General features: G+C 46.2%; 1 protein-coding gene across 1 annotated transcript; it reads right to left on the bottom strand.

Moving 5' to 3' along the window:
* Positions 1 to 2,086: 2,086 nt before the first annotated feature.
* On the bottom strand, positions 2,087 to 6,687 carry LOC146857072 (cbp/p300-interacting transactivator 3-like). The gene is made up of 2 exons (XM_085647565.1): positions 6,549 to 6,687; positions 2,087 to 3,926 (listed from the first exon to the last, which is right to left on the bottom strand). Exon 2 carries the CDS (start codon positions 3,922 to 3,924, stop codon positions 3,307 to 3,309), a length of 618 nt encoding a protein of 205 aa, XP_085503691.1. The 5' UTR covers positions 3,925 to 3,926; positions 6,549 to 6,687; the 3' UTR covers positions 2,087 to 3,306.
* Between the last annotated feature and the right edge of the window lie 20,805 nt (positions 6,688 to 27,492).

Genomic DNA, 27,492 nt, shown 5'->3' with positions numbered 1-27,492 from the left:
GCTGCTTCGCCACACAAGGTTGGTGGTTAATCTACCGGTTATTGGATCGGCCCTGTGTCCTCATGGGAATCATTCCTTGGATTGACTTCAGTTAGTTTCTTCATTGTGGAAGAGATTCATATGAATTCTGAACATTAGGGGGGGGGGTAGGTGCCTTCTTGCAGATGGTTGGCATTCTTACTAGCTGGGCTAGAGGACATTAGGTTTTTTGAGGCTGCAGGGTAAATAATGCAAACACTGAAAAGAAAATTCTGAAAATGCTGGAGTTGATGTCGTCTGATGCTCATCCTCAAGTTTGGCTCACAGTATTATTTCCAAAGCCTGGGACATTTCTTTCAAATGAAAATCTGAGAAACTGGTACATTAACACGTAGAAATCACACAATGATTCGTGCCAGTGATTTACAGATTACACATAAGGCTTCATCGTAGTGCATGGTTATTTTGCTCCTTCTCCCACTAGTGTTCATTTTATTCTTTTCTTTCAAAGTTTCACTTTTTATGATTTCTCTCATTGGTTCGTTCCTCTTTTGGTGTTCCGTTTGTCTGAATCTCCCCCCCCCCTCCCCCCCCAAGTACGAACCAGTGTCAGAATCCCCTTCCCACCCTATTTTCAGAGCTTTCCCTCTACATTTTCCTGCTTTCTCCATTTCTTGCTGCTGCTTTTATTCTCTCTTTTCAATTTCTTTTTTAAGGGTTTTACTGTTGCTTGCTATTTGTGTTTCCCACTTACCTCAGCCCATGTCCCTTTCTAAGACTGTTCCTATTTACTGTTTGTCTTTCCTTATCTCAAGTGCACAGACGCTGGTGAAGTGAGAGAATGCATGGGAGCCAGGCTTCCTAAATTATTTGGTGGGACCTAAGTAACACGAGCAGCTCTGCTGATACCGTGCAGTCAGGGATTCCCTGAATCTGGATGTTTAGAACTACAAAAACCTAGAGGTACGCACCAATCACAGGTTGTAGCCTTGCAGCCGGAACTGCAGACTTAAGAACTGAAGTACTATCGAGTTCCAGCATATGCCCAACATCTTATGATTCTGGGCAAATCACTTAATCTCCATATCCAACCTGCTATAAAGCAGGATTTAAGGAAAAGAAAATAGCAATACATCCTTACTGGCTAACTCTTCATAGTTGGAACTTAAGTAAATAACAGCAATTACGCATACTATCAAACGGACCCATTTATTTTGTGGGACATGCTCAGTTTTACTCGAAGGACCCTCAGGTTTGTCAACATCTTATGCATATATTGGTATCCTGGAACGGGGGCAAGCATGGTCGAACACTAAAATAACCTAGATCTCAAAGAATACCTAAAGGCAATTTTTCTAACCACCAATAACATGCATCAAATGCATTGTCAATGCAATTTATAAATTAATCAAAATGATATTCCAAAATAGAGTGGAGTTAGGCTTGGTGGTGCAATTGAAGGACCAATTCAATGGAGGGGAAACAAATAGTCTGTGTATGATTTTTTTAAGTGATCAATAACACGTTGATGCCAAGTCTCACATACAAATGAAGTATGTCATTAATTGCACCCATATATATGTGTCTTAGAAGCCTCTGGCTTGGCTGTCACCATGGTTCCCCCTCTCAGCCCATGCAGGTTAAAGCCACAATAATCCTTCACAAATGTTTTTTTTATTTTAAGGAAAAGCTTCTAGGAACGAAAAACTAGGAACTAAAAAAAAAAAAGTATATGGGAGCAGCTTTCAACAGTTCACATCCACTCGAACCTACAAATATGCGCCAATTTAGACACAAGAATGTCTTCATATTTGCATTGTACTACCTGAGAAAAAAGGCTGCATATTTTATTCCGATATTTCTGGGCTTTAAATCCTTCATAAACATTTCGAATAACATTCATTGCAGTGAAATATAGCATTTAGGAGGTGGTAAACACCAGTCAGGCTAATTTAAGTCCCAAACAAGCCTTTGGTCAGGTTCGCTGTGAGACTCACTGGTTAGGCCCAATAAACAACTAACGTTTGGCACTTAGTGACCGCATTAAACAATTTCATTAATTAAATGTACGTTTGATTCAAAATACAAGGACATAAAGAGAAAACGGTAAAGATTTTTTGATTTTATTGAAAAATTCATTTGTACATTCTCGCTTCATTGATCAACAATGAGGAGCCGCAATGTGCAATCATAACAGCAGGGGGCAGTAGCGCCTAGCATTCGACACAAGTACTTCAGCGGCTGAAAACAGTCACCTTCCCCCTTCAATTGGCTCCCGTGTGCGTCGATTTGCGGGTGAAACAAGCCCTAGCACCGCCTTTTTGTCTGGACTGGGCACCGTCCCAAAAATACTTCTATAAAGCCGTTTAATGAAGGTCATCAGTAGAGCCGCTGAAATACATACAATAATGCCCCAGCTATGATCTGAAGCCGCGCTTTAAAACTGCAGTGACTTTCCTCAGTCCTCCCCAGGCGGATTCACAATAAATAAAAATAAATAACATTACAATCGAGAATAGTCAGCTTACCACTGCATTTGGTTTCAGAAGTGAGAACTGGGGAGGGAAGGTGCGAGTCAGCAGCTGTAGATGCCTAAAGCTTTTTTCCAAAATATTTAAAAATAGCATGATTACTTGTACAGATGTCAAAACGTGGGATACGAATGCTAATAAGGCTTAAAGACATATATAGCAACCCTGCTTAGCCTAATCTGTGCCGCAGGTGCTGTGCCAGGAGGAACAGAGCTACCAACAGCTGCGGCTCGTCATTCAAACCGTAGACATGGGACATTTTTCATTTTGTTTAGATAAATCCTGAATTTCCAACAAAGACTATATCACCTGGTACAGTGTGGAGCTTGCTGGATGGAAAAGGAATATAAAGCGACTATTTCCCAATCACTACTAAGAATGCAGCCATAGAAGGGCTGGCTACTGCGACCCGCACGTTTCACCCACATATTTGGAAGATTCAATGGCAATCTTGGGCGCAATGATACAAATGTCACCATGATGGTATTCACTGCCGCAGAGGTGCAAGCGGAGGAAATCACCACTGCGCTGGCCAACGTGGCCATTAAGCGCGAGGACCGGCCCCATAACACCTTTCAGTATACATAGCACGCTGAAGCACTTGCCTTAAACTCCAAAGCAGTCCATACGTTTGTATTTTTTTTTTTTTAAATAAAAAGAGCCCTCCCAAGAGGAAAATATATATCCCCCCCCACACACTGAAAGTGAAAAGCAATCCATCCAGTGCAATTCATCAGTGCCCGATGATTGTCCACGTCAAGGAGACCCCTCCCGCCCCAAACCAAAATGGCAGCCCTCAGCAGCTGACCGTGCTGGGCTGCTGTTTGCTGACAAAGTCTGAAATGAAATCGAACTCGTTCTGTCCCAGGAAGAGCTCTGGTAGCTCCTGGACCCGGTCGAGGCCCAGCTCTAGCACGAGAGAGGTGAGCACCTCCTCGTCGATGAGGTCAGTGTCCATACCATTGAGCGTGAGGGCGGGTGGCGGCATATGCTGCAGTCCCGGGTGCTGGAGCGCGGGCCCCATTCTGAACTGCTGGGAGGCCCCACCCATGGGCCCGCTGCCCATGCCCAGGAGCGGGTGCCCTTGGTACTGGGTGTTCAGTTTCTGTAAGTGCATGCTGGCCATGAGTTGTTGAGAGGCCACTGGGCTCATGTACTGCTGCTGGGGCTGCTGTGGGGCCTGGCTGCTATACATCATGGCGGAGGGCAGCTGGTGGTGTCCCATTTGGGTGTTCATGGCAGGCCTGAGTCTCATGCCCCCGTCCATGTTGGTAGCTGTGTACTGCATCATCTGTCCATTGGGTAAGGTCCTGATGGAGTGCTGGGGAGGCCCCTGCATGCCATTCGTGCCCATCCTGTAATTCTGAAGTCCGTTCACCCCGTGGGCCATGGGCATCATCATATGATCTGCCATCACTGAAAAGAGACAAGACACCGCTTTAGAATACAATGTCATGGAAAATCTACTTGCATAGCACCCACTCAAGCCAGAGGCCTGGCAACCCCAAATCCCAAGTGACAGTGGATGCCACCCTCACACAGATCAAACACCTCCAGTTGGACCCCACAACTGAAACTCCACCCCTCCATGACCTGCAAAGCATGAACTGGAGCACCCTGCCACATAACACCCCAAGTCACGCGTAACTGTGTTGGACTACTCCCCACTTGTGAACTCAAATGCCAACTCTGTCCTCTCAAGTGTGCAACAGATGGTGGAATAACGAATTTCGAATAAAACACCTTCCAAGCCACAGAATCGGTCACCCCACCCAACTAACCTGCAGTGACCCATCGATCAGGATGGCAAACAGAAGGTAATAGACTAGTTGCGCTCGTTTGTTTAGACACCACGTTGGGTGGGTTTTAACTAGAAATGTAGCCATGGTTCCTAGCTCTAACTTACACTAACATGGGATAGTTGGGTGTTGGAATAGTTACACCGATGTCCGATTATCCCTGTAGTCTTTGGACTGCACGTTGTTCACACGCATTCCAATCATTATACACAGACTGACTTCCGTTGGAAATAAAACTAGTTGCTTCCAGTCAGGACACAAACTAAAATCGAAGCCAGGAAAATGCGTAACGGGTAACGTGCTTCAGGCTTGCCCGTCTTCCGCGCTGACAAGGTTATGTGCGGTAGCCCCCACCAGCCACCCACCCGTCAGGCACTTTGCATGTCGGCTCCCCAGCCAGGACAGCTTTCTTTAAGACGTCAGCCGATTCCTTTTCTGTCGAATGCTTGCAAGTGAATTATGTTCACGTTCCCAGGCACACACCCTCAGATCTATACATACGCACACAAACGCCACACGCGATCTGGTAAACTACGCTCTATACGTCAAAATGAATACCACACGATTATACCCCATGCACATACCTTTGCTAAACATGTGCCTGTACTTTATATGTGCACACGCACATAGATCCTAAAGAACCGTCAAATGTGCAGAGGCGTGCACAGGTGACGGTTGCTGTGTGTCTGCGTGCGTACATGCATCACATCTAGTCGCTTGGCTCTCCCAAGCTTGTTCTGGCAGCAAACTCGATATATTATAATGTGTGCTTTATATAAATGTGCACATGGACCCCCAAAGCCAGTAATTTAGCAGCAGGCTTGGGTATATTTTATGTATCAGTACCCGAGGCTCATGGATCTGCCAATACTTTACGTCCAGTACATTATACATCCATGGTATATGCCGGCAGCAGGATCGGTATGTAATTCACACACACACACGCTCTAAATCTACTCAAGTGCTTGCCGGGTTTGCACTAGCTGCAGTTGTGTATTTCAGATCTTTTTTAAGTGACCATGGGGTTCAGAGCTGCTCCAGAAATAACAGCAGTCCTTGCCGCAGTTGAAAGGAATCCCACAAGACATTCCGCGAAAACAGCACTCTGAACAAAAGTTTAACCCTTCATGGACCAGCTGCCTCGGCTCCCTCGATACATTATGGGCAGAACAAAGCCCTGAACAGAAGCTGTGCACACACCATGTGAAACTGTGGCAGAAATCGAGGCACCCCCACAGATGGGGGTACAATGGGTAAATTCATCGATTAAAACAGCATTAGCACCCATATAAACACACACACACGCCCCCAACCCCATGACAGACATCAAGGTAACACCTACCCCTCAAATACACAGCAACTTGCAGGAAGATAACATGGGTGAACCCATGTAGATAAAGATTGTACCTCTGCCAAGCACACCGTGACCGCTCCTTGGCGGTACGCACCGAGGGGTACCTCCGTGCCAGATGACAATATCCCCCGCAAGGAGAACAGCAGGGCCCCGACTGTCCTCTTCCACAAGCGGGTACACATATCTAGGGGCGCGAATCCCCGCCAAACATTGTAAAATGAACACAGTGCGACCGAAGACCATAAGCCCCCTCGCCCCTACTTCCGCGGCAAGGCTGCCCCCCTCCCCATGCCCTTGCGGCGAAACAGGTCTAATTTATAGGTCATTACATGATCAAAGACCCCTGCCTGGGGGCGGCAACATCTGACATAAAGACTCAATCAAAGTGGTGAACGGAGCCTGGGTAAACACCCAGAAGGAAAGAAACAATCCGGGTATTGTTCTTCTACAAGGCGGTGCATTTTCATCCTGTTGATCAGCACTGTGGTCGCCTGAACTCACCACTGCAACTAACAATAGTGCCCTCGTGGCTACCAAGCCTGTGTGTTGCATTTGCAGTTCCTTTGTTCGGCACCTTTCAACTCAGTGACCTTGCACTGTCTCCAACTTTAAGCAGCCGTCTTCAGGGCAGTTGCCGCAGCTTTGCCTATCAATATACTTTGCACTGAAAGACCGCGCATTGTCTCCAGCTATACCCGTTGCTGCTGTGCATGCCCGTCCATTTTGCACTCACAGCGTCAGACTTCCTTCCGTTCCGCGTGGATGTTGGTGCAGGTGCATCTATCAAGCCATAGTGCACTTCTACACCTTGCACCACCTGAACCCCCCCCCATACCTCCTGCGCAGCCAGCCCCCCTCGACAATCCACTATTAGCGCGTACCTACCCCGATCACTGGAGAGCTCGCGTTGTCCCCTCTGCAGTCCAGAACCGGCAACACACCAATGGAGAACCAAAACCCCAAAGACAACGGTTGCGAGTCAGCAGAACACTAGATCCTTGGGAGACAAAAAGCCAGATCCGGATGTGCGGAGCGCGAACTGCTCAGGCAATCCTGGGACAGCAGCCCTGCAAAGCTCCAGCAAAACCAAACAAAGGCGAGCCGGAGCCGAAGCCGTCGCCCTGCTTCTCCACCTTCGAAACTCAACAATACTGCAACTCGCAGTGCCAGTGCTGCCGCAGCGGCTTCAGTTTACAGTATATATACGCACGAAAATGTTCAGCGGAGAGGGGCGCGGCCAACCACCACGCCCACCCTCGCCCCATTGGAGGCACAAAAGAACTAATAGCCGTCGGTGCGGCCCACAGTAGAAACAAAAAACGGTGCTACGAAAGCCACGCTCATGCGCAGCATGGAAAAATAGCCACATCTGTAAAGGCTCCGTTGATATTACAGATCTTAAAATAATAAAATAATATCAAAGTAACATTGATAACAAAGGTCAAAAATGTGTAATATGTTTAATAAAATTTAAAGCAAGGGATTATTGTATAAAGCTGCATGAAGCAAAAACTTTCCTTTTTTACACAAAATATTTTTTATAACAAGCGGGGGACAGAATAATTCAAACCATAAAAAGAAAGTGAGTTTGCTTAAACATTACTCAAAGGGATTGAGAAGTGTTTCTTTTACACGCAATATAGTGTTGATAAAATCTTTTATCGAAATGGTTGCTGAGCAGATACCCTTTCATTGTTGTCTGTCTTTTGTTTCCATGACTTCTAGGATTCGCCGCCCATCTGTTTTTGTTTAGCTCAGGGTGTAGGGGTTGTGTCAATTGCATCACAAAGGCCGGCGTTAGAGGCAGATTAAAAGGAGGAGGCCCCAATACCTCCCTCAGCACACTGTCTCCCGCATGTTTGCCCTGTCGAGAGTGTCATTACAGGATAAGGAGAAGAGGAAAATATTTCCCAGTTGGTTTCCTGTAGTGTTTTTACAGGGTCGGATAGATTAGTGCGGGCGGCAGCAGGAAGAGACAGCGCGGCACGTGATGCAGAGGCCTAAACCTCCTGCCAACGAAGGGGTCATTGACTTTCTTTGTCAAAGCGTTTTAACTTTGATATGTTAGCCGAACTCATTGATAGACTGCATAGGTGTATGACAAACAGGCTGCTGAATGCCCGGGTGTGACAAGTCACCGCACCCATAAAGCCCAAGGACATACATGAAGGCATGACCAGAAGCGTTTTCTGAGTTTATGGACTGTGTATCAGGGCTAAAGCCCCCCTCCCATCCTCCGACCCTTTTCCCCTGCGCCCCATTTGTTCTTTCATTCATAAACAATGGCCCACTAAAGAAAATTCATATAAATATATTACAGAACTTTGCTTTGTCTATACTTGCATGTTTGGTCTCGCCAATCGAGCTTCATTCTTTTATTGAATTATATTTACAAAATAGCTGCTGAGCTTTTTAATGTGCTACCTGGCATAGGTGGAACACTACACTCACACACACAGCCTCCTACACCTTGATGTATGGTGTGGCCACAGGAGATAGATAAAGGCGTCTGAGTGCATGCGGTCAGATGATAAAATGCCCTAAGCAGTGACTGTCTCCTTGGTGTGCCTGCGGCTGGGATACAATACTGACAATAAGGCAGGCATGAGATATCCTGCAATCAACTTTGTCGTCAGTGCAAATCAAAACAAAGCAACACCATACCATATCGGGCCCCTCCGTGCGAGCTGCACATCACTGCGAAGGCAAAGAGCGGCCCACCCAGCCATGAAGGCAATTGGCATCCTGCGTCCTAGCCTAGCAAACTCAGTTCATGCAAGTAATAGGACGCAGCTCTTGCTCAGACTAAAATCCTTGATTAGGCCTCCTGACTTGACTGCCATGTGGGAGCGAAAGAAAGAACGCTTGTCAGCTCTTGCCGGGCCAAATGAGAAACCTGCCTCCACTGAGTGAGGGCATCTCAGCCCTTCCCCCGCCTACACTGAGCAGCAGCAATCATTGCACTACAGGAGTAGTGCACAAATGAACTTGGCAAAGCTGACCACTCAATCAAATCAAAGGAAAATCCCTAAATCTTCTTGACTGCCTTCTGTTGGCAAGAATCACATGCTCATGATGAACAGGCTCTTGTGACTGAGATACAGTCACCCGTCCAATGAAGGACAATGACAAAGATGGGGCAGCCATCTCCTAAAAAGATACCCAGTGAAGGGTCCAGTGCCTTCTGGCTCTCACCAGTTCAACAACCAGATGACCACTGGAGGGGCGCGCAGCTCTGCCAATACACCAGATGTGTGGTAGTATCAACTCGCTTCCACCGTTCAGTGTGCTGAAGTTCCCAGCTATTTTAGCGCCAGATGGCTTGTGTGGGTAGCAGGACTAAACTACTACTTCAAGCTATATTGGTAACCAGTGGTGAAGTTAAATGTCCCTTCTACTGCACTACGTCAGACAGGAGATCTTCAAACTATTCTGCACCTCCCAAACACCATTGATGAACACAAGTATAAAAAAGCCGTCACTGCTGCTCTGAATGCTCATTTCGATCTGCAAATGTTTCTTGACATTGAGCATTTCAAAATGAAACAGGCTCAACAGAGGTAAGGTGAATCCAGCTTCTACGCAAGATTGTAAGAACTAGTGATCACCTGCCTAGAGGATGGCACAAACAAAGAGGTGCAAGAGAAAGTTATCTAGGGCTGCAGGTTGGTAGTCCTTTGTCAACTCATCCTCTGGAAACCTGGTATTGTTGCTGGATGAAATACGTTAGCAGGATTCCAGGAACTGTTGAGTAGGCAGACAAAGCATGTTGAATCCACTTTGGCCAAAGTAATAGTCAAAGATTAGCCACAGGAGCCACATGAAATTAATGAAGACGTTTGATGTCATCTGAAGGTGGTGAGCCCCCAAAGGGATGAGAAGCTTTGCAAAGAAGGCATAGATTAGAGAAAGAACTGTGAATATTATAGCCTGTCACTGCTCTCGCAGGGTAATTGTCCCATTCATGGGAAAACATGCTGAAGCTGTGGCCTCATCAACCACTTTTCAGGGGTGCATTGAGAAGGGAGACATGAAGTAACCACTAAACTACAGCGCACCCTGGGATGATTTTCGCATGGTCACTGACAAAAGAAATAGTGAACATCCATATCACAACAGATGACAGCCTGAGACAAGCTCTGGAGATTATGATGACTAGGACATCTCCATAATATCCCTCTCTTCTCAAACCACCATCTGAAAGAGGATCCAACTCACATGCAAGGTGCAGACTTACGGGCTGATCATCACAGAGCTTGATAATACAGCGGCATCCATGAATGTAATGAGCCTAAATCCGTACAACCGACAAAAGCCGCATCTGAAGGTCACCCGCATGTCCCCTAGAATCTTCCCTGTGGGGGTCTAACCCATTTGCCTTTGCAGGCATATTCATCATAGAAGTCAGTCATGGAGGAGCCACCATCCCAACAAAATTCTTTGAGACCATCACAGGAGTGGGCACAGTGCTGCTCAAAAGTTGAGGAACTGGAACAAATACAGTTTGCTTACAGCATTGATTTGTGAGATATTGACCAAAAACCGAACAACTTCAAACATCTATTCAAACACCTTGGCTTCCCGAAGAGATCCCATCCCTCCTTCATCACACTGCGCAGAGACCCAATGGCCAAACCCCCCCCCCCTCAACCACAGGATGTTACCCTTCCACCAGTAACCATTGGTCGAAGCTGAACCCGTGAAGCTAGAGAAGCTAGGTGTCATTGAGACTGTTAGAAACGGGGTAGCCTGGCGCGAGCGGGTAGGCTAAACTCGGAGGCAATGTGTAAAGCATTTGGGCAGCACACACTCCCAGGCAACACACTAGGCACACTACAAAAGAGACTCCACACCAGGTTGCATGAAAATAACTTGTGTATTATAAAAACACATTAGAATGCAAACGCAGGTACATATCCACTGTGCCAACCGGCACCGGGTAGCAATTCACAGGGGACTATTTACAATGCAGGGTCAATCGGTCCGCTGCCCAAATCATCACAACAGTACCAAGGATAAATGAAAGTCCAGTAGTAATAAATGGGTGATAGCCAGTGTCTTCTGGCAAGATCATGAACTTAGCATCCTCAAATTAGCATAACGGCATAAACATGCGAGCCTAGGGAATCATTAGCAGTGGCCTAGAACACATTAGGCATGTATAAATGCACTCCTCATAACATTAGCAGTGTTACACAATAGGCATCCACATCTGCATTAGCATAAATGCATTAGGCATAAGAATAAAGCATCATCACAATAGTATTGGGCCTGAATTACATTTGCCTGAGGCATCTCATTAGGCGTAAAAGCATTAGGCCTAAACCTGTGGCATAACTGCAATATCATTAGGCATAAATCATAATGGATCAGACAAAGGCCTAGATCACCATAGCCTGATATTGGCATGCACAGGCACCGGCAATGTCCCTGACACACCCCCCTCCAAGCACTGGAAGACTGAGCCCCACTCACCAGCAGTCCGGGGCCTCTGGCTGCAGCCGGTTCCCACCTGTCCTCTTCCACCTCCGGTCTCTTCTCTCGGCACGTGGGTCTCTCTCCAGGCATGGGAGCCCCACTGAACAGATCTATGCCTCTCCTTGCCTCCTGCTTTCGGGATCTCCTGACATGTGGCCGACTCCTCTTGGCAGGGGGGGAGGCACCGGCCACGTCAGCAGCACGCAGGGCTCTCCTCTTGCTTCCGGGAGCCCTGCCAGCAACAGGCCGCCTCCTGGCTTCACCCGAGCCCCCTCCTGGGACCCGGGGCTTCACTGGCCAGACGCGCGGGGCTCCCACTGGCACACAGGGGTCCTGCCTTCCTTCCTCTGGTCTGACTGGCTTCTGGGTCGCTCCTTCCCCTCCGGGTCGCCACAGGAAGCGTGGCGGACCTCAACGGAACCTCTGGTCGCGGCAGTGATTTTTCCCAGTGATTTCAGAGAGCAGGATGGGCACCCGCTCCTGGCTTAAAAAGCAGGCAAAACGCGGGGTAGGAACCTGTTGTGAAAAATAAAGCGTAGATGCGGGGTGGGCACCCGCGATAAGAATAAACGCAAATACAGTAATAACGCGGGGTGAGCTCCCGCTATTTCTACAATAAGCAGTTTTCCCTGGCAGCACCGCGCTGCAGGATCCGGCTCCTCCCTCTTCTGGGCAGGTACTGTAGGCAGCGCTCACAAGACGCTAGATATCTCACAGTTCCAGGGTCCCACACGAGAAGGTAGCGCCCACGCTCCTCACCTCTTCGGAGTGCAGGTAAACAACTGATAGCGCTCACGAGGCGCTAGGGCAGGAGAGCAGCCAGGCAATGCTGGGCAAGATCAGCAGGCAGTGGGCACTCATCAAGACAGGACAGCAGTTCCTAGGAACAGTCAACCCCCGTAATGTGGCACTCCTCCTGGCATGGCAGTCTTCATTCCAGCAAAGGGCTCTCACTGGCCCTGTGGACAGGGGTACAGATGGGCACAGGGGCCAGCACACAGGCCCTTGTGGCGGTACCTCCTGGAAGAGTGTCCCCTCTCGATCAAAGTCCACGCACAGTCTCTCCACATGGAGTCTCAGCTCCTCTATATATACACTCCTCACCCCACTTACCAGAAAGGGCCAGAAGCTTCTAGAAGGTTCTCTGGGGAAACCGGTCCCATCTGGTTTTGGGGGGAGGTGTAGAGCACCCTATCTGCCAGGTTTTCCCCCAAAAGCTGGGGGAGTGTGAGACGGACACACCCCAGGGGGTGGAGCCAGCCTTGGTCACTTCAAGAACTAGACCGGCAACACACCTCCGGCAGGCACAAGCACACAGACAGGGCTACGGTGTAAAAGTGACATTTACACAATGGCCAAAATACACCTGCATACGCCATTGCGCAGCATTTAACATTTGCATTTCAGACACACCAAACATGGCATCTACATTTTCTACAATGGGGGTCCCTAATGTAAGCCTATATGAGGCAGACAACACCCACACTTTGCACTGCTAACCAGCGCTAAAGTGTTCAGAATCCTGAACCCACCAATTCCATCACAGAAAAAGGCTAGGGGGAAGGCAAAAAGTTTCGGGATGACCCTGCAAGCAGTGCCAAGTCCAACAGAGACGTTTTCTGGCCCCGCACTGTCGGTTTGCCAGTGGAGGTCAGCTGCAAGCCAAAACAACCTGAGGCCATGAGGGTGTATTGGTTTGTGGCTCCTGGACAAGACCATCAAGCTAGAAAGACACATCACACATGTCGAAGACGACCTCATAAATGAGCTGAGTGGCGCTCACTGGTTTTCAAAACTTGATCTCAGTGTTGGCTACCACCGACTGGTACTAGAGAAGGATGCATTTTTCTAACAGCATTTTCAGTCCATCCTAAAGGAGGCTGAACATCTTTATCTCGTCTGTAGGACTAGTTTTTCAAAACACCAATGAAGAAACTTGAACTCTTCTTGAAGTGATCCGATGTCAGAGATGATATTCTTATTTACACAAACAACATCTGCAAACACCAGAGGTGCCTGAGAGTAACTCTGAATTGTATAACAGACCCTGGATTTATGTACATTGGCTAAAATGTGAATTTCTAAAACTCAAAGTACAGTTCTACAGCTGTCTTCTCGACAGTGGGTGTCAGGGTGGACCCACAGAAGGTGTCCGACATCAGAGACACCACCCCACCATGATCGAAAGTGGAAGTGCATAGTTTCCTGAGAAAAATGACATACTGCAAGAGGTTCATCCTCAACTTGGTGACCTTCTCAGAGCCATTTAGACTACTAGGAAAGGCAAATACGGCATGCTTAGTGGGGGACACACAACAGCTAGCATTTCAATATGTCAAGGGGGGGAACAACCTTTACAACGCAACTTTTACAACGCACTACACTTACAACGCATTTTTTACAACGCACAATCCATTACAACGCATGACATTACAACGCATGACACTACAACGCATTTTTAAAAACTACCTTTACAACGCATTCCATTACAACGCATACTACCATTACAACGCATACCATTACAACGCATAATATTACACTACACTATCCAACACTTACCCTACTGTTGTACCCCCTGGAGTTAGAATAGTAATTTTTACCCCTATACTATCCAACACATACTCTACTGTTGCACCCCCTGGAGTTAGAATAGTAATTTTTACCCCTATACTATCCAACACTTACCCTACTGTTGCACCCCCTGGAGTTAGAATAGTGATTTTTACCCCTATACTATCCAACACTTACCCTACTGTTGCACCCCCTGGAGTTAGAATAGTAATTTTTACCCCTATACTATCCAACACTTACCCTACTGTTGCACCCCCTGGAGTTAGAATAGTAATTTTTACCCCTATACTATCCAACACTTACCCTACTGTTGCACCCCCTGGAGTTAGAATAGTAATTTTTACCCCTATACTATCCAACACTTACCCTACTGTTGCACCCCCTGGAGTTAGAATAGTAATTTTTACCCCTATACTATCCAACACTTACCCTACTGTTGCACCTCCTGGAGTGAGAATAGTAATTTTAACCCCTATACTATCCAACACTTACCCTACTGTTGCACCCCCTGGAGTTAGAATAGTAATTTTAACCCCTATACTATCCAACACTTTCCCTACTGTTGCACCCCCTGGAGTTAGAATAGTAATTTTTACCCCTATACTATCCAACACTTACCCTACTGTTGCACCCCCTGGAGTTAGAATAGTAATTTTTACCCCTATACTATCCAACACTTACCCTACTGTTGCACCCCCTGGAGTTAGAAAAGTAATTTTTACCCCTATACTATCTAATACTTACCTTAAATGCAATTTAATATTATGCGTTGTAATGGTATGCGTTGTAATGGTAGTATGCGTTGTAATGGAATGCGTTGTAAAGGTAGTTTTTAAAAATGCGTTGTAGTGTCATGCGTTGTAATGTCATGCGTTGTAATGGATTGTGCGTTGTAAAAAATGCGTTGTAAGTGCATGCGTTGTAAAAGTGTGCGTTGTAACGACATACATCCTGTCAAGGGCTCCATCTTATATGGCATGAACAAGGGCTGCTTTGATCCAACCAAAGAATCTGAGCTCATCGTAGATGGCAGCCTGTTAGGATTAGGTGCCATCCAATGAATTGTCAAGGACCAAGCGAGTGTAAGCTCATTGCATTTGCCAGATGTGACCAAGGGGAGCAGAGTAAAGGTACTCTCAAAATTTAAAATAATGTAGTGTGCACCAAGTGGGACCGCACTAATTTTCACTTATACTTGTATGCATGCCTCTTCCGAGCTGTTGAAGACCACAAACCTCTCCTGCCTCTCTTTGCTGGTGAAGCACCACATCCTCCTTGAATCGATAAATATAGACTTAAGTTCCAGAGGTTTTAGTTCTTGCTTTCATACAGATCAGGGTATATTAATCCAGCATGCAAGTTAGCAGGCATCCAGCATTAAACTGAATATGCCACTGTGGCAGATGACTACATTAATAGCATAGCACAGATACTGTGCCCAAAGGTGTTGTCACTGAAGTACATTGAGCAGAGTATGCACCGAGAGGGATGCTTACAGAAGGCGATACCTGTGACCAAAGCTAAATGATGGAAGTCGTTCCTCTTGGAATCTCAAGACCAAGACAAAACAAGATGGCTGTATCTCCAGACTTCATAGAAAGTCTGCAGCAAACTTAGTGCCATTCATGGTGGTGTTCTGCTCCTAGACGACCGTACTGTGGTACCCCAGTCTCTGCGACACTACCTAACACATCCAGTGCACTAAGGGCAGCAAGGGACTGCGGAGGCCAAAGCCAGACTGAGGGAAAAGATGTGGTCCCTAGGGATGGATACTCTGGTTGATCAAGTAGATCATGTGGCACAAGTACGTGTAGCTCCAATGATCACAGATCACAAAGCCATGGAAAGAGAGTTGCACCAATTACAGGTCTCCCGGATGAGAAACACTTGGGCGCATACAAAAAATTCCCAGCTAAGGAGGTAGTTCTATTGACTGCTTTTGAAAATATACTCCCTAAACTAGAAGAAAGTACTGGGAACCTTCAGACTGTCCACCACCATCAAGACAGACAATGATATGCTTCCAAGGAATTGAGTTTCAATGGCATGTCGAATTCTTAAGCATACATCATCGAAGGATCACTTGTAGATAGCCCAAAGCAAATGGAAAAATTGAACGGATGATGTATTATCGCAACAAAATTAATTGAATATGTTTTGAGCAGAATATAGATTTGGAACTATCAATTCCCATTTCCCTGTGAGTTTTTTTTAACACGACCCACAGCAAAATCTGCTGAAGACTGGCAGCCCTGTTATTTGGCAATTGAATGGCAGACACTATTACATGGTCACTGACCTGGTCCATGGCATCCTCTGACCAGGTCCTCAGTCAACAGAGGCGGGAGAACAAAGAAGTTACCACAAGGGTGAAAGGTGTCAAAGAGAGGAACATACAAGTAAGGGAAACTGTCCTGATAATAAACTACAACGGTGGCAGCAACTTCAGACTGCCATTTGAGTATGAAATTTGGGCTGTGACTGCATGGAAGGGCTCATGATCACTGCTCAGAGAAGAAGAGAGGTAGTGACCTGAAAGTTGTCCTTTTTGAAGAAATGGAAGCAACAGACTGGTGCATTACTCACGAGTCAGACAGCACACCAGACCTGGAGATGAGCAAGTGGGCTGAGTGGACTGCGCTGTCACCATGCACTTGTACTCCACTCCAGGGCACCAGAGGTTCAAGCTAGACCCTCAGACTCCGTCACTAACAGCACGACCAGCAATACCCCCTGGGTGAAATGAGGGCCAGTACCCTATCTAACTGAATCCACGGCATTCCCTAAAGCTACATGACTACGCTTGGTAACCTGAACTTGGAACTTAGAGCAACAAAGAACATGTTTGTTATCTATGTTAGAGAGAAATGTGGTGTTCCGTCTGTCACAGACGTAACTGCACAGGTACCCTTGCACACTGATGCCAGGCATGCTACCAGGAAATAAATAAAGTCTGACTGAGCACTCGAGCCTACGACGTAAGACCCTAAACAGTGATAGTCTCCTTCTTAGCGGTGCTGCAGCATGAATACCACACGTTCTGCCACCGTCAGGGTCTGGGCCGGGCTGGCCATACCGGGCACCGGCATTTTCCCAGTGGGCCGGAAGGGTGGGGTCCGGTTTTGGACTGGTGAGGCCGTTTTTGCAGCATGGCTGCAATATCCGCCCCCTGTAACAAAAGCAGCAACAGTGTTTCCCACCAGCACCGTTGTAAATAAATAGCGCTACTATTACTCAATTTAGTGGTACCTTTTCAGTGTTCACCTCCACCCAAAGGCAGTGCCCTTGCTCTCTCAAAATTATAATTCCTCAAATTCAGCTACTCTCTGGAATCCACAGAGTATGTGCAGCGTAAGCCTGAATCACCCTTTAAGCATGTGGCGTCTACCAAAGGGCTGCCTTGAGCAACACGCATTCCGCACTGGAAAAGTTGGTTATTGTACAATAAGGAAGTGAAGAAGACTTCGGTTTGTGTAGGAGTCTGTGTTCGGTGCAGCCTTTAAAAATAGAACGCTTACCTTGTTCACGAGCCGTTTCACAGTTTGCCCTGCTCCCCCACACAGAATACTGTTCAGGGCCGGCTTTAGGGCGGTGCGACTGGTGCCATTGCACCGGGTGCTGACCTCTGTTATGTATGTTATACTTTTAAAAGCACCTGCTGCCTCGTTCCGTGTGTCCAGCAGTTTTCATCCAATAAAAATGTCTACATAACTCCGGGGATTAAGGTTCTTCCTGGAGTGAGATCCGAGTTTTGTTTAGTGGAAGTTGTGACATAACCAAAAGTAGCGCAGTGGGATAATATGCCTGATGCAAAGTACGTGTACCGTGCAGATCACACAGTGCATATAATCTAAAGAGGTCAGTGCTTTTGTCAGATCGCTCCTTTTGTTCCTTGCAGTGTATCAGTTAAAATCCTAATATAGAACAGTGAGCTAATAACTGACATCTAAGAGCTACATGCAAACTGCAAGGTATGTTATTATTATTATAGTGTTATGCTTTCAGCCTTTACATTATTCTAAACTTGCTAAATAGGCTCATTTCTGTAAAAAAGAAAAAAAAAATCTTAAATGTAACCCCCAACTATGGTGTTATGTTTTAAATTCTGAGTTTGTACTTCTTCACACCAAGCACGATTAAACTATACTGTCTACCAGTATGAATGACATGTGACTCCTGCACCTTGTATTCCTCTGTGTTATGTAATTTTCCTATACATTGATTACACATGTGTGATTGATTATCTCTGTGTAAGGTGTCTATGATTTAAAGTGCTCTGACACCCTACAGTGGTGGTATAAACCTAAATAAATGCATCTCAGCGAGTGAGTGGTTATGGAGACACGAGGGGCACTGTTAAAGGGTTAAGGAATCTGCAGCAAAGATGGTCATTGGGGGGGCGCCAACAAACATTGTTGCACAGGGCGCCACCAGCGCCAAAGCCGGCCCTGATCCTATTATTAATGAAATGTCGTCAAACTGCGGTTGAGAAGGCAGCACAGGCAGGTACAATACCCGCCCTTTTACAGCATTGTTTTTATGTGCATTGAAGTCATTCCAGCAAAAGCAGTTATCACTGTTGTAAACATTTCGAAACTATGGAGACGTGCTCGGTGTTTCACAATATACAGCAGCAAACACTCAGGTAATGGCTGACCTGTACAGCCTTCCCTATAAAGGTATTTAGCACACAGTTAATTCCTTGTGCGTACTTCAGATTGTGGGTGGCACGCGGCCAGAATCTGGCACCTACGTAACGACGTGTGCAAAGCCACTTTATAAAATTGTGCCTATCTCACCTGGCGAGTGCCCTGTGCCATTAAAACTTCTGCACCTGTGTACTGCACTGTCTGGCAATGCAACTGTTCTTATATAAAACATATTGGCATTGTATGACAGCATAGTTGGCATTCTTAGATTCCAGTGACATGAATCACCTATTGTTGTGCGTGTAGAGGGAGCAAACAAAGAGAGCTCAGTCCTCCCTTGTTCCCGATCATCTGCCGGTTTCTGAGGTGGCGTTGCTGCCTCTTTAGTGGCGCGCAGTGACATCTGGAATTACAGGGTGTGACTGACCCAGATTACTCCTTGTAATTGTGAATTGATGAGATACCACTTCCAATCCTGGACGCTGTCCTTGTTTCTGTCCAAGATTACACTGGTATAGGCCTGAGGAAGAGCCCTATGACGCAGTATTCTATACACATTTTATTGAACACGAACCCTGCGGCCTTGCCTGCATTTGGTACTTTCTTCCTCTTGCTAAAAATACCTGCCCATCTTTAATATCCATAGTATTGGTCAAAATCAGGCAAAATAGGCCACCCCTTCAGGCAGTCTTTCCATTGATGCTTTTTGATATTTTATGCAGTGATTGGATAACTGGGTGGTTTACCAGTTCTTCTTTGCTTGCTAATTTATTTCATTGACAGACACAGAAACAAAGAAGTGAAGAAACTATTTTTCCCACAGATCTCTTTACTTTCTGGCAGGAAGACACATCGTACCTCCCTGGTACATAAAAGAAGACCGTCTCTTTTTAGCCTTTCTTGCATGCCACAAATATGCTAATTGATTTCCCTATTGAAATATTAATTTAAATTGCCTTATTACTCTCTTACTTTGCGCTAAAAATGTATGTGCTGTAAGTCTGTACTGCTTAGCTTTCGCGCTGTGAAAGGCTTCCCCACCAATACCATAGGACTGTTTGTTTCGGGTGACATCTTGTTTGTTTGGTTTTGCTCATATCTGGGACTCAGTCAGTTCCCCCCACCTCTCAGACACAAGAGCTTTTGATTTAAGTCACCGTACTGCTGATGCTGTCCTTCTCCAGGTCTTGTTCCTTCCACCCTTTTTTTATTTCTGAGTGTTGTCCACATCTCTTCTTAGCGATGCTTCCTTTGAAAATGGCCTACTGAGAGAAGTGAAAGGAGAGAGGATGAAAGAGGGAAAGGGAGAGAAACATGTTGGGGGGAACAAATACTGTAATAAAGGAGAAGACTGGCAAGAATATACTGAAAACACAATAGACTCCAAATTATTGAAACTCAAAGGTAGTAGGGTAAATACCAAAGCTTCACTCAAAGACACGCCGTCCCTCAGATCTTACCATAAGATAGCACGGGCAAAAAGTGGCATTCTAGGTCTGTGCATTACTGCAGAGAAGGATGCTATTGAGACGAACGCAATGTCCAGCTGATCACTCCTTGTAAGCCCCAGAGATGCTCTTCTGTCTGGCTGCGACTGGAGTGGGAGGGAGAAGTAGGTGTAACCAAAATTAGAACTAAAGATACATACCTGATACAGGACACCCCCAATGCCCTGGGAAGTGTGTTATATATCCAAATACGTATGAGCTTTAAGCAGAGGAAAATTATTTTGATTTCCAAGAGGAAGGAGAAGCAATGGCTAGATTGGAAGTTGATGGAGACAGCAGCTCATCAATACAAGGTGCACAGTCATGTGCTGAGCAGGCAGAGAAACTTTCAAATACCCTATGTGGAGCTGAATAATTATTTTTAAAAGGACATCATGAGCCAAGTTGAAATCACCACGCAAAATCAAAATAAAATCAAGAGGAGATACAAACTACTTGTGGTAGATTTGTCAAGAAAGTAGAGGAACTATCTCGGAGGGTCAAAGTGCTAGAAGATTGTGCAAAGATAATAAAACCATAAATGAGCAGGTAATTGTGATATTGGGGTGCCACTCGGGAGCCTTACTTGTTGCCAAAGAGGGAGTTTGCCTACAGGACTATGAGGTCCAGCAGCCCTCCAACACCCAGCTGCTGCCTCTTCCTTTGTGACTCCGCCTCCCTATCCAGGACGCTACAAAACGCCTCGCGGCCCCCGCTTCGCGGGCGCCACTCGGGAGCCTTACTTGTTGCCAAAGAGGGAGTTTGCCTACAGAACTGCGAGGTCCAGCAGCCCTCCAACACCCAGCTGCTGCCTCTTCCTTTGTGACTCCGCCTCCCTATCCAGGACGCTACAAAACGCCTCGCGGCCCCCGCTTCGCGGGAGCCACTCGGGAGCCTTACTTGTTGCCAAAGAGGGAGTTTGCCTACAGGACTGCGAGGTCCAGCAGCCCTCCAACACCCAGCTGCTGCCTCTTCCTTTGTGACTCCGCCTCCCTATCCAGGACGCTACAAAATGCCTCGCGGCCCCCGCTTCGCGGGCGCCACTCGGGAGCCTTACTTGTTGCCAAAGAGGGAGTTTGCCTACAGGACTGCAAGGTCCAGCAGCCCTCCAACACCCAGCTGCTGCCTCTTCCTTTGTGACTCCGCCTCCCTATCCAGGACGCTACAAAACGCCTCGCGGCCCCCGCTTCGCGGGAGCCACTCGGGAGCCTTACTTGTTGCCAAAGAGGGAGTTTGCCTACAGGACTGCGAGGTCCAGCAGCCCTCCAACACCCAGCTGCTGCCTCTTCCTTTGTGACTCCGCCCCCCGCTTTGATTGAATATTGAGTGTGCAGCAACACGCAGCGCGGGAGGCAGCGCGGGCGAAGCCCGGGCCAAGGGCGGGCCCGTTCTAGCCCGTTACAGACCGTTAAAGACCGGACCGGGCCATTACTCTTGGTTTTTCGAAAATTAGTATTGTTCTTCTTGCTTTGAATCTGTTGATCCAGGGGACTAGATATGAAAGCACATAGGAAATGTCGACTAGGGAGACTAGGAGCAAAGCTCTTTCGTCCAGTGCATCTATGTCGAGCACTTTGGACTGTTTCCTGCTAAGAGCCAATTCTCTGATCTCAAATGAAATCACTATTTTGGAAAGGCGGCTCTCCCAAGGCATTGATAATGTTAAAAGATCGTCTCTTGGCCACATAGCTAATGCAAGGTCACTTGATAAGCCCATTATGTTGCCTGAGTCTACATTGTTGAATGACCGTTTAGAGGTTAATATGCCCCAGGTTCCTGTATGCCCCTCTGGTGAGACTTCAGTCCCTCTCTTTCCTACTAACGGTTCTAATCTTGTTTCTGCACCTAACCAACTGCTTGCTAGTGGCCTAGAATCTAGTCGCAAGCGGTTAAGAGCTAACAGGGAGGGGGCTGTGCCTAAAAGAAAGAGGGGAGTGCAGGTTGCGGGTGGGAAAAAGCCAAGGGCAGCGGATGCTGTATCCCACATAGACTCCTCTGGAGGAGTAAAACCTAAGGTGATTCCTACTCCAGTAAACGACCCTGCAACCCTATCGACTTCCCACTTCACCCAGAGCTCCCTGGTAGATAACTCTCTTATTATGACTAACAGGGACAATACACAGACAAGGGACGACCCTCAAATGCAGGATCTTGAAGGCCTTTTAAAATCTCTTCTAAACCCATTCTTTGCCAGACTTGATAAAATCGATTTCAGGCTAGCAAATATTGAAAGGATTATTGAACCTAGGTCTGAACTTCCTCATACACTGCAAACTACGGAAAGGGGGAGGGCCGCCACTGTACTAACTGAATGTCCAACTAACTCTGTTGCCCCAGAAATTGTTCCAATTCCGGCAATCCCCCCCCCTCCATTTACAGGATGTTCTAACAACGAACAAACATGCTGTTCCCTCCTCTTTTCGCGAGGGTGAGAACAAGCCTGCTGGGGATATAGAGCAAGACATCCAGGAGATTAACAGTTTGGGGAAGGAGCAAACACTAAATCTTCCCCCGGAAGCAGTGCCATTGGTAGTAGTCTTAGCGGGAGTTCTAAAAACTTACTAATACAAGAGAAGAAACATTTTCTTCACTAAGGAACAAAGTAGTAAGTTGGCTAAATAAACATAGACCTCTTCCCCCAAAATTCCTTGGTGAAATCATGATGGTAAGAAGGGTCCAATGGCTGGGATCAACCAAGAAAAATATCAGTGGTGATTGCTCTAGGATCCCTTAGATTTACAACAACACAGTCTCTTTTATTCTGAACTGCTCCCACCCAGAGGAAGAGTCCCTGATTCAGACTCTCCCACTGGCTTTCTTCTATCCACCACAAGATAGGCATTATGCTGCGATTCAGGAATTAGGGTGGACGAGGGTGGGCTGCAGAAGACGCGGCAGTGGGGCTATGTATAATCATTATCCCCAAAGTACCACTCCGTATCTCCGGGATTTCAACAGGTTTAGATGCCTGAGTGAGATAGACTGACTGACTATCAACCCCAATTTAGCGAGCCAGCCATTTGCTGACGCCAAGGATAGTATGAAAATTACCCACACTGACTTAATAGTCACAGTAGTGAGCAAGGGTGGTTTAGAGGGCTTGGATGTAGATAAGAGTATTTTAATCAGCCCTTCTCTCGTCAAAATACCCTTAGGCGGACCGACTACGACTATTGACAATGGCCTGGGGGTTGTAAATCAAACAATCATCGAAGATACTGTGGACCCAATTTCGGAAGGTCCAGCTCCTCTTGCACACTTGTCAATTTTATCTTGGAATTTAGCAGGGATTGGCAATAAACTAATGAGCCCCGATTGGGGCCTGTTTATAGACAAGAATGATATATGTCTCTTTCAAGAAACCTGGGCTAGGGATGATCAACACCGGAGCGGTTTCACTTCTTTTTCAATCCCAGCCAGGTAGGGGGGCAGAGGCAGACCATCTGGGGGCCTGACTATTTGGGTATGCACTCATCTTGGTTGCCAGGCGAAGGTTGTGGATACAGCATCTCCTGATGTGCAGTGTGTGATTTTGGTATGGCCAAATGATTTTCGGCTCGCCTTGATTAATGTCTATTCCAGACCGGTGAACATTACTGCAGAGTCCAACACTATCGATGTCCTTTCTACATTTCTAAATACCATTCCCCAGGGCTCTACCCTCCTAATAGGGGGAGATTTTAATTGTCATTTTGAGCCATTTCCGGGTCTGATTGATGCTGATATCCAGGAGGAGGATGACTACTGGGTGATACCCCCAGCTGTGGGTTTGTCACCCAGGTCATGGACGCCTCTTGTTGTCCAGATTACGGCCCTAACTTTAAAGCATTCAATTAGGGCATGTAATGGCCGTTCTAAATCAGACGTCCCTGCCAAGTGTACTTTTAATAAATTGGGTAATGAGTCCAGGCTGGACTATATATTTGTCGAGACCTGTGCGTGGGACAAGGTTTTAGATTTTAGGGTCAAATCAAGGGAAGATAGCGACCACAACCCACTGATTCTCCAGTTTCTATCTCCGGGGATCCCTATTGATTTAGGCAATGAAATTAAGGACTTTAACACTCGTTGCCATCTATCCAGTAATAGGCGCAGGCTGAGGTGGGAAAAAGGAGCTAATCATCCCGGGATACTGCCCGATCTTTATGAGAAAATAATTCCGGTACTGAAAGCTGTAGGTTCCCTACCATTGCACGCTCCCACTTCTGAAATGTATAAAAAATTTCAGGAGTTAAATATGGAGCTAAATGCTATCCTGGCTAATGTGCTAAATCCTATAGCGCCCAAAGAGAGTAGGAGACGTAATGTACCTACCTGGTACAATACCGCCTGCAGGAAATCAAAAACAGAACTCCTCGAAGCTGTTAAGTCTAACAACAGCAAGGCGCTAATTAGACAGAAACGGTGGGAATACAAGCAATTAATTGACCACGCAAAGTCAGGGTGGGATAGCGACAATTGGGATAACTAATCTGAGGCTCTCAAAAAAAAAGATCCCCGCAAGTTCTGGCAAATCGTTAATACAGGATCGTCCGATCCCTTATCGGCGATAGTACCTAACATCGCTGCCAGTGTCTGGGAGTGCCATTTTTCCTCCCTTTATGGCAGTGATCCTCCCACCAATGATCTGGCCCAGGGGGAAAAACTGAATGAACCCACTCCTGCCCAATACGGGGACGATTTTGGGGAACAGGAAGTTTTTGATATACTTTCCAGTCTTCCTGCCGGTAAAGCACCTGGTCTAGACAAACTTCCTGGCGATCTTTTTAAAAACGAACCGTTGGTTTGGGCTCCCTACCTAACCGCGTTATTTAATGCAGTTCAGAGGGGTATGGCAATACACTTGTTTGGGAGCCGAAATAGTCCCAATATTTAAGAAGGGCTCCCCCCTACTCCCGGCTAACTATAGGCCTATAAGCCTTATAGATGTCCCCCAAAAAATCTTTGCAAGGTTGCTTTTAGAGCGCCTTAGGGACTGGATAGAGGAGTTCTCTATCCTGAGTCCCTACCAGGCAGGGTCAGGAAGAATGTTTCAACTCTGGACCAAATCTTCCGTCTCATGATGCTTTACTGGAAAACTGTAAAAGTGGAGGGTGGCTCTTTGTACACTGTATTTGTGGATTTACGTGCGGCCTTTGATTTGGTTCCCAGATCTAAACTGTGGTCCATACTATCACAGTTGGGTATCCCTGCCCCTTTATTGAACATGATAATTCGCCTACACAAGGGAAATTTTGCGCAAGTTAGGTGTGGGAAAAATGGGGCTTTAACATTTAGATTTGCCGTTGACAAGGGAGTCAGACAGGGCTGTGTTTTGGCTCCAACCCTTTTCTGCCTCTACGTCAACCGAGCTTTCTCACATCTAAATAAGGTTATTAACAACAATGCCCCCAAACTTGCAGGTAATAGGGCTCCAGCGATAATGTTCGCAGATGATACACTATTACTTTCCAAATCACCGCTGGGTTTACAGCGAGTGTTGGATGGCTTTGAGTTATTCTGCATGGAGCAGGGTTTAGAAATAAACACCCTTAAAACTAAATTTATGATTTTTAATCCCCCCACCACGATGCGCCCAAATCCCTGCATAGGGGGAATTACCCTGGAAAGGGTCCATACCTTTGAGTATTTGGGGCTTACCCTAAATGAAAGAATGACCTGGGCTCCACTCCAAACTAAGGCCCAGTTGAAACTAGTGCAAGCAACTGGGGGGATCATGAAATTGTAAAACTGATTGCCCCACCCCTCGAAATATATAAATTACAGGCAAGAGGCCGAGTAGTCTATGGTAGTGAACTCTGGGGGACTAATTGCCGCCCGGAGATTTTAACTATAGAAAATAAGTTCCTAAGGCAACTGCTAGCCCTTCCTTCTAGTACTCCTCTTCTCCCATTGAGACTTGATATGGGCTTGCGACCCATCGATGAAGTTCTGGGTCTTAAAGCCTTGACATTCTGGCGAAGGATCTGGAGCACTCCAGAGCTCCAGGTGTACAGAAATGAACTTATGGAAGTTTTGAGTCTACCTAACGCAGGGAAACATCCTTGGCTCAGCTATGTGAAGAAGGAACTAGGAGCACTAGGCTTTTCACAGTTGTGGTCCGACCCGGCGACAACATGTTCTACTGTCTCCCGTAAGCACCTTATTAATTCTTATTATGATTCCAAAATAGCAGTTCTTATTTCCAAATCTCAATCGTCTATTTTAACACAAAGTTTCTTAATTTCTAAAGATTTTTTCTATTTTGAGGTGGCTTTGAGCGAGATTAGACCCCATTTTGCCAGAAAACTCTATGTGCAGTGGAGATACGGCACACTGCCTTTAAGAGCTTTCACTAGCAAATGGTCCCCGCTGTCCCCTAAAAATTGCCCGGGCTGTGATGCAGATCAGGAAACCAACCTACACATATTATTTTTCTGTCCTGCTTATAAAAAGATCAGGAAGTGTTGGATTGTACCGTTCTGCAAGAACATGGGGTTTACGTCATACATGCCAGCTTATCGGGTTCTTAAAACAGACTTATCTACTCAAATAGTCTTTGCCGTATCATCATTTCTTGCATCTATGTGGAGGAAAAGAAGATTTTGTGTGTCTTCTGTTTGAAGTTCTAGGCACCCACTCTTTGCAATTCTACGTCCTGACTTGGGCTTTTAATCCAATGTTTTTAAGGAGGTACTCTATACTGCTTACTAATATTTGTATGTTGTATAGGCACTTGTTTCTCCAGGCTGCGGAAATTTTAGTATATGTTTTCCCCTTCATGACATACATACATATTTTATTTTTCTGTATTTTCTAAATTGTATGTACTTTTATGACTATTTGTCGAAATAAAGATTGAGAAGAAGGCTATTGTAAAGTAGTGAAAGATAAACTCACGTTTGAAAGGAAAACGTTTGAGAATCACGTGAAAAGGAATAATCTTATATTGAATGTGCTCGAAGCTGCAGTAGGTCAGGACAATAAAACATATGTTATTAGGATTTCATTAGGAAGTGTATTAGGGATTAATAAATTAATTGATATTGAATATGAAGTTCAAAGAGCTCCTAGAACTCATTTCAGTCTGTGCCCAAACAGAAAAACACACACACACAAAATTGTGCTAAAGACATCACATTCATGGTAAGATCTGTTTTTGTTGAGCAACGGAGACAGACAACAGGAGTTTGGAAAATGAATGTAAACATTAAAGAACCTGGACGCTATGACGCAGATGAAGTTCTCAGCAAAGCTTAGAATTAGTGGCACTACACCAGGAATACCCTAGGCCGGTTAAACAGGTGGATAAATTGATTAAAGAAATCCAGCAGAAGGTATTGTATGAAAGTAAAACATACGTTCTGTGAGGGAGGAACCTTATGGAGATGATGTCTTATCGTTGTCCTTCATCAAAGCTCTCTCTGAAGATGATCTCTTACCCCTACTTACCAATGTCATCACCTCCCTTTCTCGAGGTATCTTTCCCGAAGCTCTAAAGACAGGCTAGATCCTCTCTCTCCTAAAGAAGCCTACAGAAGACCCTGATGGCCTCTCTTACTACACAACTACGCGTCCAGATTCAGAACTAGCTGCAGCAGAGAAACCACTGCCATATACATCGTAGATGATGCCCTCAATACCACAGATGAAGTCGACCCATGT

The sequence above is a fragment of the Triturus cristatus genome, chromosome 3_2, assembly GCF_964204655.1.
Source record: "Triturus cristatus chromosome 3_2, aTriCri1.1, whole genome shotgun sequence".
In the NCBI taxonomy this organism is placed as follows: Eukaryota; Metazoa; Chordata; class Amphibia; order Caudata; family Salamandridae; genus Triturus; species Triturus cristatus.
The sequence above is the reverse complement of the archived record's forward strand: the minus strand, read 5'-3'. Positions and strand labels throughout refer to the sequence as shown.